The 13362-nt window shown below is 47.7% G+C and overlaps 4 protein-coding genes across 5 annotated transcripts; 1 reads left to right on the top strand and 3 right to left on the bottom strand.

Moving 5' to 3' along the window:
* Positions 1–422: 422 nt before the first annotated feature.
* Positions 423–1105, bottom strand: LDX57_006485 (putative GPI anchored cell wall protein; the record flags this gene model as incomplete). Its single annotated transcript, XM_046088194.1, has 3 exons — positions 423–727; positions 790–932; positions 1008–1105. 3 exons carry the CDS (start codon positions 1103–1105, stop codon positions 423–425), a joined length of 546 nt encoding a protein of 181 aa, XP_045944164.1.
* A 6195-nt stretch (positions 1106–7300) lies between these two features.
* Positions 7301–8150, bottom strand: LDX57_006484 (kinase-related protein; the record flags this gene model as incomplete). The annotated part of the gene is made up of 2 exons (XM_046088193.1): positions 7301–7971; positions 8111–8150. 2 exons carry the CDS (start codon positions 8148–8150, stop codon positions 7301–7303), a joined length of 711 nt encoding a protein of 236 aa, XP_045944163.1.
* Positions 8151–8842: 692 nt separating this feature from the next.
* On the bottom strand, positions 8843–11000 carry LDX57_006483 (uncharacterized protein). Of its 2 annotated transcripts, XM_046088191.1 has the most exons (2): positions 10545–11000; positions 8843–10412 (listed from the first exon to the last, which is right to left on the bottom strand). In XM_046088191.1, exons 1-2 carry the CDS (start codon positions 10553–10555, stop codon positions 9119–9121), a joined length of 1305 nt encoding a protein of 434 aa, XP_045944161.1. In that variant the 5' UTR covers positions 10556–11000; the 3' UTR covers positions 8843–9118. The 2 variants fall into 2 exon arrangements, with proteins under 2 accessions (XP_045944161.1, XP_045944162.1); XM_046088192.1 differs by having other exon boundaries at positions 8843–11000.
* A 405-nt stretch (positions 11001–11405) lies between these two features.
* On the top strand, positions 11406–12656 carry FOL3 (dihydrofolate synthase; the record flags this gene model as incomplete). The annotated part of the gene is made up of 1 exon (XM_046088190.1): positions 11406–12656. One exon carries the CDS (start codon positions 11406–11408, stop codon positions 12654–12656), a length of 1251 nt encoding a protein of 416 aa, XP_045944160.1.
* Positions 12657–13362: the final 706 nt, after the last annotated feature.

The raw sequence follows: 13362 nt of genomic DNA, 5'->3' as shown, positions 1-13362 counted from the left end.
ACAAGAACGCTGCCGACCCGATCTCGTCCAAGTATAGATCTACCGGGCTGACTCGATGCCGAACATGCCTTACTCCTCATGGCTTCCTTGCGGAACTTTGATCGATGAAAGCGGGTCTTGTACTCCAAACTCTTCAGAAAACTGGTCAAATGATTTCTTTGAGAAGATTTAACCGAACTTACAGAGTATGTGAATCATCTACTAGTACTGATACTATGCTCCATAGTAACTCATGAAACAAACAGAGGTAGCTCATGGGCCATATTCCCTCCGCAGTTTGTACATCACATTCTTCTTATGCTAATGTGTTCCGATTAATAGGTATGTGACTAAGAAATGAAACACGAAGTGAATGAATGTTACATGGTTTAAATGTTGGAATATTGAATGGTAGATGGATCAAACACAAGTGACTCCGGCCATTACAGGGTGGCAGCGAATCCGACAAAAACCACAGCAGCAAACGCAGCGGCAGAAACATGCTTATCGGACGAGCCAGCGGAGTTGGTCTGAAGAGGAGTTTCTTCGGAAGTCGAGCTGGGGCTGGACTCGGCGTTGGAGCTAGATCCCGAGCCAGAGCCAGAGCTAGAGCCAGAAGTGCTCGTTGCAGAAGCAGTCACAAACCCAGTTCCGGTCGTCGCGGTCTTGGTGGACTTGGAGCTGCCAGTCGAAGTTCCGGTAGCAGTTCCGGTAGAGGAGTCTGCGGAAGATGACGAGGAGTTGATGACTGTGTCGCAAGTCTTGTTAGTATTTGTTCAATGCGACAGAGGTCAACCAGATAGAACCCACCAACTTTGTGGCCCGCGGAAGAGCAAGTGTCGGCGAATTGCTTCAGAGCATCCTCCTTATCATCACCACTGCAGGCATCCGCGATCTTCTTCTGCACTCTGTCGACGCAGACGGCCTTCAAGTCACCGGGACTTTTCTCCGAGCTGTTGTTCCGAACTGTCAGCAAATGACCGGTAGTTCAACGTTTCATTCCACGAAGCGGGGCTAATCTAGCATACCCTAGGGCGGAAAGGAGACAGGCGGAGGAATCGGCAGCAACGGCGATGTTGCTGAGAGCGAACAAGGACAAAAGGAAGGCGGACTTTGCGAACAACATGATGGCGTCGGAGTAATTTGACGTTGGGGCTTCGGTTAACACGCGATTAGGGGGGCCGATTAGTTCAAGTTCGCGGCGGGGATCGCAATCGAAATGTCTGGAGATGTGTTTATTAAAGAACGATTGTATTCGAAGTAAATATAAAGAGCGTGGGATTAAATGAAAGAGAGACTGTTTGGTCAGAAAGAGCGACAAGCAACGATCAATGGGCAAGCACGACCATTTGAAACGCTGAAGAATGGAAGTGGGAGATGGAAAGATGAAGAGTCTCCAGCGGAGGAGTTGACCCAAGACGGCGGCGACCCTGCCGATCCCTCGGCCTTACCACCACCTGACAGAATTACCGTACGGCTTGGATTTCTCCCGGCGGGTCCAACTGCCCCGAACAACGCTTGCTGCCCACTCTGCTTGGTCAGCGAGGGCTCCTCCGGTGGGGAACCCCGGGTGTGGATACAGTTCACGCGAGCTTATCGATAGGCTCGCTTGAGCCGTTTCATAATGTGGGTCCGCCAAGGCTTGATTTATAAGCAGAACGATTCGCGCGACCTTAAATATCTTACAGTAATCCGCTTTCCATGAAAAATTCAACTTTCTTTCTTATTTCTTCACCACTCCCTATTCCGGTCCGTCAAGCGCTTCTTAAGCGATTACAAAGTACTTTCTTACAAGTCATACTATGGATTCTACTGCAGATCCCTTGAATGAAGTAATCGATGTGGATGCTTTGACTACAGTAGGGAAAACTCCCAAGCTTGCCGGCGCTTGGTAACCGCTTACTAAGTGCTTATAGGAACCCGAAGATGACATTCCAATTCCGTTGACTCATGCGAAAACAAAGCCTCTTACTACACTAAAGGTTGAATATATTGATGATCTTCCTGAATACCCTCAATCTCATTTGCAAGGATATTCATATATTGTTGCATCAAGAGGACGATCATATGATGAATGCAAAAACCTACTATCAGAGGTACAGAACCACTTAATAACCGCTTGATAAGTACTTACGTTCTTAGGTTCAATATGCGAAGCGGCAAATCTGTGGTCGTAAAGAATCGATTTTTTGTTCATTTTTGGATTGTTTTGTCAGCCGAATCACATGGAATTGCTCAGGAATTAAAACATGCGAATTCCTTAATTCTGATCTCAGATTACATCATCATACTGCAGTAGATGAAGCTTTGTGGGAAAGGATTCGAAAGGCTCGTCGAAGCATTCAACTTTCTGAGACAGATAGGACCAAACGAAATGCATACAGGTATTATGACCACTTACAAAGCAGTTAGCAAGTACTTGATCTAATTTTTCCAGTTTTTTTCGAATGCTTACGCAGCGTTTCAACCGAGGGCATGCATGTGTTGAAAATCGGGAATCATGTAAACCGCTTTTTAAGCGGTATAATCAAGTGGTAAGCATTATTTCCTCTAAGTGCTTAGGAACTGTTTAACAACTACTTTAGAACGCTATAGGAGAACGTCAACCCTATATTGCTTGTGTCAATGATCTAGGGGGTCAGAATCCTTCTCATCTTCGAGAGTCTATTCCAAATCATACAAATATGGATATAGGCTTCTTAGAAAGTCTTTGTAATGAAGATTTACTACCTTCTTCTGAAGAATGTGGTAGTTTTGAACCTGTTACCTCCAGAAGACAGTGGTGCGGTATGTTATCTTTTTAATTACTTGCTAAGCGATTATTAACTGCTTATCCAGATCAAGACCATCCGCAAGGAAGTGGACGGATTATTACAACTAAATGCAATGTTAAATTCAGTGCATTATTGCCTCTACAGCTTCAAGAATGTCCATATTTCATCTTCACTTCGCATGGGATTCATCAACATATACCACCACCTCCAAACAAGCCTCCAGAACAAATTTTAAATGGAGTGCAAAGAATTATTCGTGAGCTTCGGGATCCTACTTTAACAACGTGTAAGTACTTTCTAACCGGTTACGGACTGCTTTTTAACTGCTTAGAATAGCTCAATTTCTCCGATCTCCACAACTTGAAAAGTTTTGTGAGCAGTATAATTCTTCAACCTTAGCTCAAATCCATTCATCTTTTTCAAATAAAGATCGAATCTCTGCAATTATTCAAAAAGAACGTCTTCTTTCAAATCCTGCAGGTCAAGGATTGAATGGTTTAATCTTTTTACAAAATCGGGATCCTTTAATAAAAGTAAGTACTTAGTAACCGCTTCTTAAGTAGTTACATTTATTTACTTTACTTAAGGAATATCTACGAGAATACTATCATGATTCAAATGGTAGTATGGCTTTTTGCGCATTCAAAGAGCAAATTCAGCTTCTTTCAGAATTAGGCTCATTTGAAGTTGATATGTCATACAAACGGATCCGTACAAAGGACTTTAATGAAGTTCTTTTTTCAACTTTTCTGACCGACCAGAAGAAAAGTGAGTAAACAGCAATAAAGTACTATTTAAGCGCTTACTAACTGCTTTATAAAGTTGTTACCCTCTTACGCGTCTTTACCAACCAGGAAACAACAAAAGGCTATTTTTTACTTTTTAAACGAGCTTTTCAGCTTATTGCAAAGGTAACAAGAAAGCCAGTTGAGTTCTATCCTATTCATGGCAATGGGATTTACGGTATAATTGTTGATATGGATAATAAACAATATACTGGTAAGTACTTATCAACTGATTGACAAATGCTTTCTAAGCGCTTCTATAGGTCTGGGGCAATATCTGTCTGAAATCGATCCGGAACATCGAGATTATATATGGCAATTGCAGAATATAATTGTATTCTGTAAAGTCCATTTCCAACGATCGATTTTGACTGCGATTGGCACTCAAAATCATGGTAGTGGCGTATGGAGTCGAATGATGAGTCTTATTGAATGCAAATCAGAGGAAGACTACGATGAGTTGATAAGATTATTAACTAGTATAACTACTTATTAACTACTTGAGAAGCGCTTGCTAACTGCTTATACAGCCTTGGAAGATCACAATGTACGAAATTGGGCTCTACACAAAAGTCGACCAATTATTAAAGCAGGTTTGAATAAAGCCTGTTCAAGAATTAAGCCTGTTTTCTTTCAATCCCTTCGCGATCATACAAATGCGGTTGAGCAATCTCATGAAAAGTCATATGCCTCAGGAAAGTTTTTACCGTTAACTGAGGCTGCTAGAAAGTACTTAGTAAGCACTTTCCAAGTATTTATGATAATACTAATAAGACTATAGCTCTGCGAAGCTTGATCAAAATGATATTGAGCAATATTTGCACTTTGATCAATATAATATTCATCATAGCTCGCGAACCTCTAGTATAGAGACACATTATCGGAGACACCTTTACCGTGAGTTCCCCCAAGTACTTATCAACCGCTTAGCAAGTGCTTACCCCCTCTTTAGGATCCCGCAAACGCCCTAGATCGAATTCTCAAGGTTCATTATATGACCCTGAAGAAAGGCCTCAATCTCAGGCCGTCTCTCAGTCACGGTCTCAATCATCAAGGCGTAGTAGAGACAGCGAGTATATTTCCCCCCTGCACAAGTACTTAGCAAGCGCCTAATAAGTACTTAGATCCGTTCGATCAACCACCAATCTTCGTCGTCTCGCTTCAACCAATACCCTTTCGGCCGAGCAGAAACGTCAGGAACTTGAGCTTAAAAAGCTTGAAGCTGATATACGAAAGCAGGAGGAAGAGACGCGATTGCAACAGCTACGAAATGAAGAGTTGGAATTGAATCTTATTGAGCGCCGGCGCCAGTTGCAAGATGATATAAATACTTATTAAGCAGCTTCTAAGTGCTTTTGCTAGGTTGAAATATATTTCCTTGACCGTAAGCGCTTTATAACTGATTAAGGGGTCCCTTGCAAGCATTTTAGTGGCGGACCCTTCTAAATATAACAGATATATATTCTATGATATATCGAGCTTCGGTAAAGGAATGATTCCATCTAAGCACTTATAAACTACTTGAGGTGATAATCTACTTTTTGGTAAGGAAGTTTTTCAAGTGCTTAAGAAGCACTTCTCAACTGCTTCACTTGAACTAACTAACCACGGCCATGTTTTTCCCCCCAAAAAAAAATGCTTAAAATCCTGGGCCCTTGGCCAAATCAAAACGCCTCCCTAGTTCACGTAACCAGTTGCAAACCACTTAAAAAACACTTCCAAAGCGCCTGTTTTTTTAAAAAAGAAAATTCCCCCGAACTCCTGTAACCGCTTGGAGACCGCTTAACAAGCACTTGATCCCTGGTATTTTTTTTTTCAAGCATCGTTTTCCTCGGCATTGACGCCAGCATTTTCCTGCTCATCGTTGTGGGTAGCCGGGGCCAATTTGTCGCAATTAAACAACAAGAAATGCTCGCAAAGATTGATATCTTTGCAACAATTTCTACGGTCGCCACAACTGCCGCAGGGAATCTTTTTGCCCATATTTCTGACCAGCTTCCGCATGTCCGTGATATGAACCTAAGCAGTCATTAATCGCTTGCCAAGCAGTTAATGAGTGGTTATAATCTTACCTTTCCGTCCTTTTTAGTCAGGGGCAAAGCTGGCAGGGGAATCGAGGCATTGCCAGAACCAAATCTGCCGCCGCTACTGCCGCCGCCAGTACCTTCCTCAAGCTGGGGCTCCTCACCGGAAAAAAGGTCCTTGTACCATTCTAAGCAGTTGTAGAGCAGTTAGCAAGTGCTTGAGAATCAGTTGTAATCATATTGAATATCCGTACTGATGGACCGATCCATTTCCTTCTGTCCGACCCGACCGCCCTTGTTATCCTCTGCCAGGCTGATGTTTTCATGCGCTTTGAGGTGGGTGCGAAGGTTATTGGTAGCCGTGTATTTCCTCTAAGCAGTTGACAAGCAGTTAGCAAACAGTTAAAATCATTTTATTTTTTTTTCACCTGGCCCTTGGCGCAATCCTCCTTCCGGCAAAAAAGCTCTCCGTAGTAGATAATCAGGTTGCCGGCACTATCCTAAGCAGTTCCAAATCAGTTAGCAAATACTTGAGAGGCTGGAAACAAAAGGTTTCCTCGAAGTACTTATAAAGCACTTCTCAGTTCCCTTTCTGAAAGGTTTCAAACCGCTTTCACTCAAGTGCTTAAAAAGCACTTTTCAAGCAATCTTTCCCTCCCTTTCAAGTATCCTTTCCACGAAAAGATTGCTCAAATGGAAAACGGAATGAGGTAGGAATCAGACAGAAAGAAGGCGAAAATAAGGCTTACCGTTTCGTAGGGGGGGAGGGTGAGCTGCCCAGTGGGCACCATACGCAGATACCAGCAGTACCACTTCTGAGGGGAAAAGTTAAAACAACTGCTTCGAAAGCGCTTGATAAGCGGTTACTCACATTTTTCGCCAGATTTGCCATCGTGGCGGCTCCGAAGCGGTTGCGGAGCGGTAAATGAGTATTTGTAATGAAGAGTGTATCAGAGGGCTTTATAAGTGTTTGGAAAGTGCTTTATTGAAGAAAGAAAGAAGGGGGGGGTCGAAGAAGGTGGGTTGAATACGAAGGTAAGGTGGTGTAAGAGGTCGTGCGAATTGAAAAGAAAAAATTTGGTGGTGCGAACGTCACGTGACCAAATCCTGCTTAATAAGCGTTTTCGGCTCGCGGGACCCACTTTCAAGAGGTCAGGTCAGCTGCAACCACACCCCGGGTGTTTGGTTTTTTGCAGCGTAACACGCGCGGTATCAATCCGGTAAGGTAATATCAAATTTGCTTGATGCTCCTGAACGCTCAGCGCGGGAAATTGGAGGCCCTTGCCGGTGTAGGTAAGGTGCTAGGTGCTGACCTTACTTCGCTACTTGGTTTGTGGCAACCGGAATGAGCAGATGATCCTAATCATGCTAAATCCGTCTAGAGCTGCCGCTTCTTGTGTGCCTTGCTCCCATCCGCTAGAATGGGGTGGATTCTTTACCGTTGAGCATTCCATTAATTCAAAAGAGTAGGTAACTATACAAATAGCGGGAGTACTCTGTACTGTCCTATAAAATTCCCTGAATTGATCAAACAACATGCTGCCACCCTATCCAGCATCAATTGAGCACCTTGTAGACTTCTATATTCTGGAAATCTCTCTAATTGTCCTCTTGTTAAACATATGGGGATATGCAAATGTCCCTGAACTGCAAAAGCAAAAAAAAAAGTATAGCTGTATCTTCATGATCTTTGTCCATTCGTTGTCATTGTCGTCAATTCCTCATCATAACGCCCCTTTTACCGGTCCCACCCGGAGTCATAATTACTCGAGATGATCTCTTGCACCTCCAATCGCTCCTCGATGATCTCCTTGCCATTTACGAGGTCATTCTCCGTCACGCGCTTGTCCGCCTCGGCCTCGTTCTGTGCAATCCCCGCCTTGACGTGTCTTGAAACGAGCCTCTTCCGAGCGATCTCGAAGTCGACCTCGACCAGCCAGAGCTCATCCATCAACTGCGCAGCCCGGTTCCACGGCTCTTTATTCAGACTGAGATAATTCCCTTCGAAGAAGATGACCCTACGGCTGGCCGGAATGGCAATATCCCCATCCACGGGGTCCTTGACCGCATGGTCGAAACTGGGGGCGTAGAGACTTTGCGACTCCGGCGTCAACGGAACCCGCAGGGCCTGCACGAGTTTCAGAAACTTCTCCCCGTCGAACGTGAAGGCCGCGCCGCGCCGAGCGACGGCGTACTCCGGGTCGGGCATCTCGGCCAGCTGGGCCCGCGTGTAATGGTATCCGTCCATCGGGACGACCGTCGCCACCGGTAGCGCGTCGGGGTGTTGTGTGCTATAGAGTTTGTTGATGCGATTGGCCATCGTGCTGGCCAGCTCTGTCTTCCCGGACCCCGGGATCCCACTCACTCCGATCATCAAACGGGCATCCGAAGGCGTGGATTGAAATTTACCTTGAGGAGACCTGTTAGTATCTGTCTTGGCCTAACTGCGGGATTCGCTACTAGGGAAGCCCCGGAGGGGGGGGGCCGGGCGAACGGGTTGGATGCGCCAACGGTGGGAAGTTGCACAAGGCTGAGACAATTTACTTACCCCATATCTTATCCACGAGCCTGTCTACTTGGGAGTCCATCTTTTTGAACGGTACCAATGCGCCCGGCGGTAGCTGAAGCAGTCCAAACGGCGGTAAACGACCGGATAATATGGGGTTAAACGGTGGGAACCCCGCGTTGCTGTTCGCGTGCTCGGCTATAAAGAAAGGTCGCGTTCCAGCGGGACGTACAGGCAATGAAACGACTATAGAGTATAGACAACCGATTTCCTGCAAAGCAATCAAAAGAAATATGTTAGAATATGTTAATGGGGCGAGAAAGCTTCCGCGGCCTATTGAGATAAATAAAGGCAAGCGGCGGGGCTTGTCATCGGAGTGGGGTTTTGCGATCTGTAGCATCATAGCGCGGACCAAGGCTTACCTTACCTGCCGCTACGTCACAGGGGAGCTTCAAATGATCCGGTCTCCCTCGGCCAAATGTTATGTTATTCCACTCCGGGCCGCTCGAATGGAGTGCAAAGACCTGAGTTCCTGGGAACCCCTTTTTTTATTGCATCAACGTTACTACCCAGAAAATTTTCGATGATCATATGCTCAAGAACATAGCAGCGAGGATCCTGTCCTGTCTGTCTTTCGATCAATTTCTACGACTATAATTGCCACACTCCTGTTGTCTCACCATATGGTTTCTATAAATGAGATCTAGGAGCCAATACCACAGAGCAACGGTTTAAGCCTTGCAGGATCCGATCTTCGCCCCTTGATGAGGTTTTGCAAACTCTGTAGGCACGTTGCTATTAACTGTTGATCCGCGACAAATCTCACAAAAATACATACAGGAATTCGATCAGTATGAGAAATAACCCTATTCATTGCCGAGTGCTCTCTCGCCCTCCGCTGTAAACTGCAAGTCACCGCTTGAAAAGAACCCAACAACGCCGAAATTCCCCAGTAAGTCCCCACACCCCGAGATCGGAGAAAGAAGATATAAGAATTCTCAAAAAAGCTCAATATTTGACACAGAAGCATAAATGATGTAAAATTTTCTTTTACGGTTGTCTCAATGGTCCGTCCGCACCGTCGGTGTTACTGGTGGACTCATCATTGGAACCAGCCCTTTGACCGATGGTCCGAGACAGCCCGGCCGCCGCCCACCAGTCGTCCGGGATATCCTCCCGGCGAGCGAGTCGATCCAGTATGGCCTGCATCTGATGAAGATCGGGGTCGGCGGAGGTATCAGGGAAAGCGAGAGAGATTGTAGGAATAGGAGGATGGTTGCCCATGGTTGACTGTTGTTGAATGTTGTGCGATCGTCTCATCATGTCGATCTGGCGCATTCGTCGCCGATATCGTCGGAATAGAGAATTTTGATTGACCTCTTCGTCGGACTCTAGCTCCGGATCGGAGGAACTGGAGTAATCACACGGGTTGAGAAACTCTGGGTAGGGGTCAAGGACCATCTGCACAGTTCCCGGGTTGGAGTCCAACGAGCTTGGAAGGGTGCCGAACGTGGTCGAGCTTCTGGAGGTCCCGTTCCTCGAGGCATTTGTTCCGGCAGCCGATGCCGAGGTGAAGGAGGAACTCGCGCTAGGAAGAGTGGTGTCGGGAGTGATGGTCGTCAAAAGCGTCTCCCACGCATCGTTTGCATGGTCATCGTCAGGGCTCATGCTCCTTTCGCGATCTCCAAGACCATCGACAACCGACTCACGGCTTGCGCGGCTTGCCTCGTTGATGGATCGTTGGCCGACTCGACGCAACAGCGGAATATTCGATGCAACATCCCCGCCAAAGCTCTCGGGTCTGGGAAAGGGGGACAGGCGCACGACATCCGGGCGTAGTTGAGGGGAACTAGTTCGATGGTGTACAACTGCAGGGGTGAAACGTGGTGTAAATGAGGATGACTCTTGATCTTGTCGATGTGTCACATCATCGCCAGGGGATGAGCGACGGTACAGATCCGAAACGGTCGTGTTACGCGGAATTCTCAACCGTTGACCAGGACGACTATGTCGGAGGACATCGTTCAGCAGCCGCTGACCAGCCTCCCGAGCGCTGGAGTCCGTGAGACCGTTGGTCAGATCAAACGGGTCGTCGCCGGAGCCCGAGTTCGGAGCGGGAGAGCGCACATGGCGCTGGAGTCCGTTTGTTTCTCGTTCGATCTCATCCACGAGGGGGCGAGGGAAGGGAGGGCGCAGGGTTGCGCTGCGTAAAGCGGAGGAGCTACTGTAACGCGAAGGACGCCGAATGGTGGCCTGGCGACGGATTGTCGAGCGCGCAGCGGCACAGGGGTCTTTAATAGGATTGTTTTTGGCAGCCTCGGTAGAGGAGTGCTCGCGGAACATTCTATAAAGAGTCAGCCATTATGATGACCCTGTGCGCTAGAAGAGCGATGTCGGCAGCGCAACACAGCGCGCGTAGTCCCCGACAGCAGCAAATTCCAAATTAAATGGCAAGGAAGACTAGGGCAAAACTCACGGTATACCCATGACTACAAATGAATTGTGTGGATCAACCACTTTTGGGATGGGAAAGGAACAAAATCCGATGTTCAGATAGACACCAGGGCCGAGTCACGCTAAGAGTGACGCGAATTATAGGAGAGGAGGCTGCGGGGGGAGAGGCGACAAGATGGATTCTGTTGATGGAGCAGCGGCAAAATTTGGTTTTCCTCTTAAGGGTAAAAAGCGGAGGCAAAGAGATTTGCGCCTGAGGCGTTCCCCCGATCGCGCGGTCGCGCCCAGAAGGGAAGAACGAAGGCTGGGAGTTGTGGCGCAACGGGACGTGGCTCTGCGTACAACTCAGCACAGCCGCTATGAGTATGAGAATAATGAATAGGGTGTACACCGATGAGAGGACTCGAGTCGAGATAAATCTGGGGATGACAGCGATAACTGAATAGAATCCGATGACGGACTCTCTCTCCACCGTCCGATGACTTGAAGGAGGACGGAACGACTCTTAAGTCACACAGCGTGTTTAGTTCGTCTTTTTAACGCCGTCCTCGAAAAACAACCCTTCCCGAATAGGAATAACACCGACGGTTAGCCGCCTGAGGCATGCATAAGTCACGGCCTTATCGCGTATCGCCCTTATCGCAGCGACTTCGGGAAACTCCAAGGATCGGCGGAGTTTTCGTCGGGAAAAGGGCAGCGTCGCTTGTGACCGGCCTTATAAAGGGTTTGCAGTAGTTACCTGCCTATTCTCTCTGGCTCTTTGTTCTCTTATCCAATCACTGACCAGCGGTTTGGTCGATTTTCTATAAAATCAAAAGTACCTTACCCCGGGTTATGACATAACCACCTCTCGTCCTGTCATCAAGATCACATACTTGGAGGGATGATTGAGCTCGGCCTGAGTCGCATTTCCCGTCTTGTCCAGCAGACGTCGTTGTCCTGGCAAGCCATTCACATCGCGGGAACGAATGGCAAAGGGTCGATCAGCGCGTATCTATCGCATCTGTTAACTTCCGGGGGCGTTCGCTGTGGCCGATTTACATCCCCGCACCTAGTCGACCGATGGGACTGCATCACAATCGGCGAAAGAGTTGTCCAAGAATCTCTTTTCCGCCAGATCGAGGCCCAGGTCAAACAGCGGGATCAGTCCCTGGGGATTGGGGCCAGCGAGTTTGAGTTGCTGACTGCAACGGCCTTTGAAATTTTTCACCATGAACAGGTTGAGGTCGGAGTAGTGGAAGTTGGCATGGGCGGGCGGTTGGATGCGACCAATATCCTGAAAGATGTCCTCGTGTCAGTGATCACGAAGATAGGGCTAGATCACCAGAACCTGCTTGGAAACACGATCGAAGAGATTACCCGAGAGAAGGCTGGCATCTTGAAGCGTGGAGTTCCGTGCGTGGTGGACGGCACGAACTCCCCCTCGGTGATCACCACTCTCCAAGACCGTATCAAGGAACTCAACATCGATGCAACTTACACTCACCCGGAAACCCCGAATGAACACTCTCCGTCGCTTGGTCAACTCTTCTCAAAACTTGACCTCTTGCCGCATCAGCAGGCCAACATGTGCTGCGCCGTTTCAGCTCTCAAGTTTGCCTTGCCGAAGCTACGTCCCGATTTCGGGCTTGATTCACTACTTCCACATCTTTCGAACGTGGAGTGGCCAGGGCGCTTACAAAGTATCTCTCTAGCGCCTCTTATTGCTCGGGAAGAACCTATTCTACTAGACGGTGCGCACAATACCCAATCCGCCGAAGTCCTTAGGCAATATGTGGACCGCAGGCTCCGTCCACAAGCAGGGAACGTCACCTGGGTCATTGCAGCTTCTCGTGGGAAGGACATACCCGAGCTGTTCGGTTCCATTATCAAAGAGGGCGACCGTGTCGTCACAACGGCATTTGGGCCCGTTGACGGGATGCCGTGGGTCAAAGCAGTTGAGCCCGAAGAGCTCGCCACCTGCGTTCGGTCTTTCCCGGGGATCGGAGAAGTCCAGTCGTTTGGGAAGGACATTGTCGCTGCTATTGATTATGCTTCGAGGGAGGCTAATGGTAATCCGCTCGTCATTGCGGGCAGTCTTTACCTTGTGTCGGATGTCCTCCGGCATCTGCGGGAGGCCAAAACGTCGTCATGAGCCATGCGGTAGTCATCTCGATGGCGGCAACCGTAGCAGCAGCATCGGAATAATTTGTATATACATCTTAACCTTCTACCAATTGTAATAATGTTATGGGAAGAATCCTACTTGGATGTTGCTGCATCTGCGGAGCTCAATCATGAGCATATCAAGGGTTACTAATCATGTACATACAATGAACCAAGATTAATTTAGGATCTACTCCGTACTCCGTAGTAAATATGAGACAGCTCGAGTCAAACCAAAGTGGGGAGCGAAGCAATCTGGCCGAAAAAAAAAAATAAAACAGATCGGCTTTTTTCGATAAGGCTGATCGGAGATACAGAAGAAGCCGGTCGCTGCGTCATGCGCCAAACCGCCGGTGGAGAAGGGGAAAGTTCAAAACACTCTTCAATTTGCTGCTGTTCCCTCCGCAGCCACCACGGTAGCTGCCATATCTTGTTGGATCGATCTTGTCCGTCGATATCGGTGGGTTTTATCGACTAATTTCAAGTCCCACCCGGATTCTACCAGCGACAAATCTCGAATGAGGAGCGACGCGTTGGTCGAACGCGGCTCTATGGGTGTGAGAGCACGATTTCCTCCTGTATGGCTCTTTCGCTTTTTGCTTTTTGCTTTTTTTTCTTCTTTTCCCCCGAATCCAGCGGTGATCATGCCATAATTCCCCCTCGGTGGATACGATCACTGCCGGTGCTTTCTGGTG

The sequence above is a fragment of the Aspergillus melleus genome, assembly GCF_016097325.1.
Source record: "Aspergillus melleus strain CBS 546.65 chromosome Unknown contig3, whole genome shotgun sequence".
NCBI classification, from domain to species: domain Eukaryota; kingdom Fungi; phylum Ascomycota; class Eurotiomycetes; order Eurotiales; family Aspergillaceae; genus Aspergillus; species Aspergillus melleus.
Note: the sequence above shows the minus strand (reverse complement) of the source record. Positions and strands in the feature narration are given on the sequence as shown.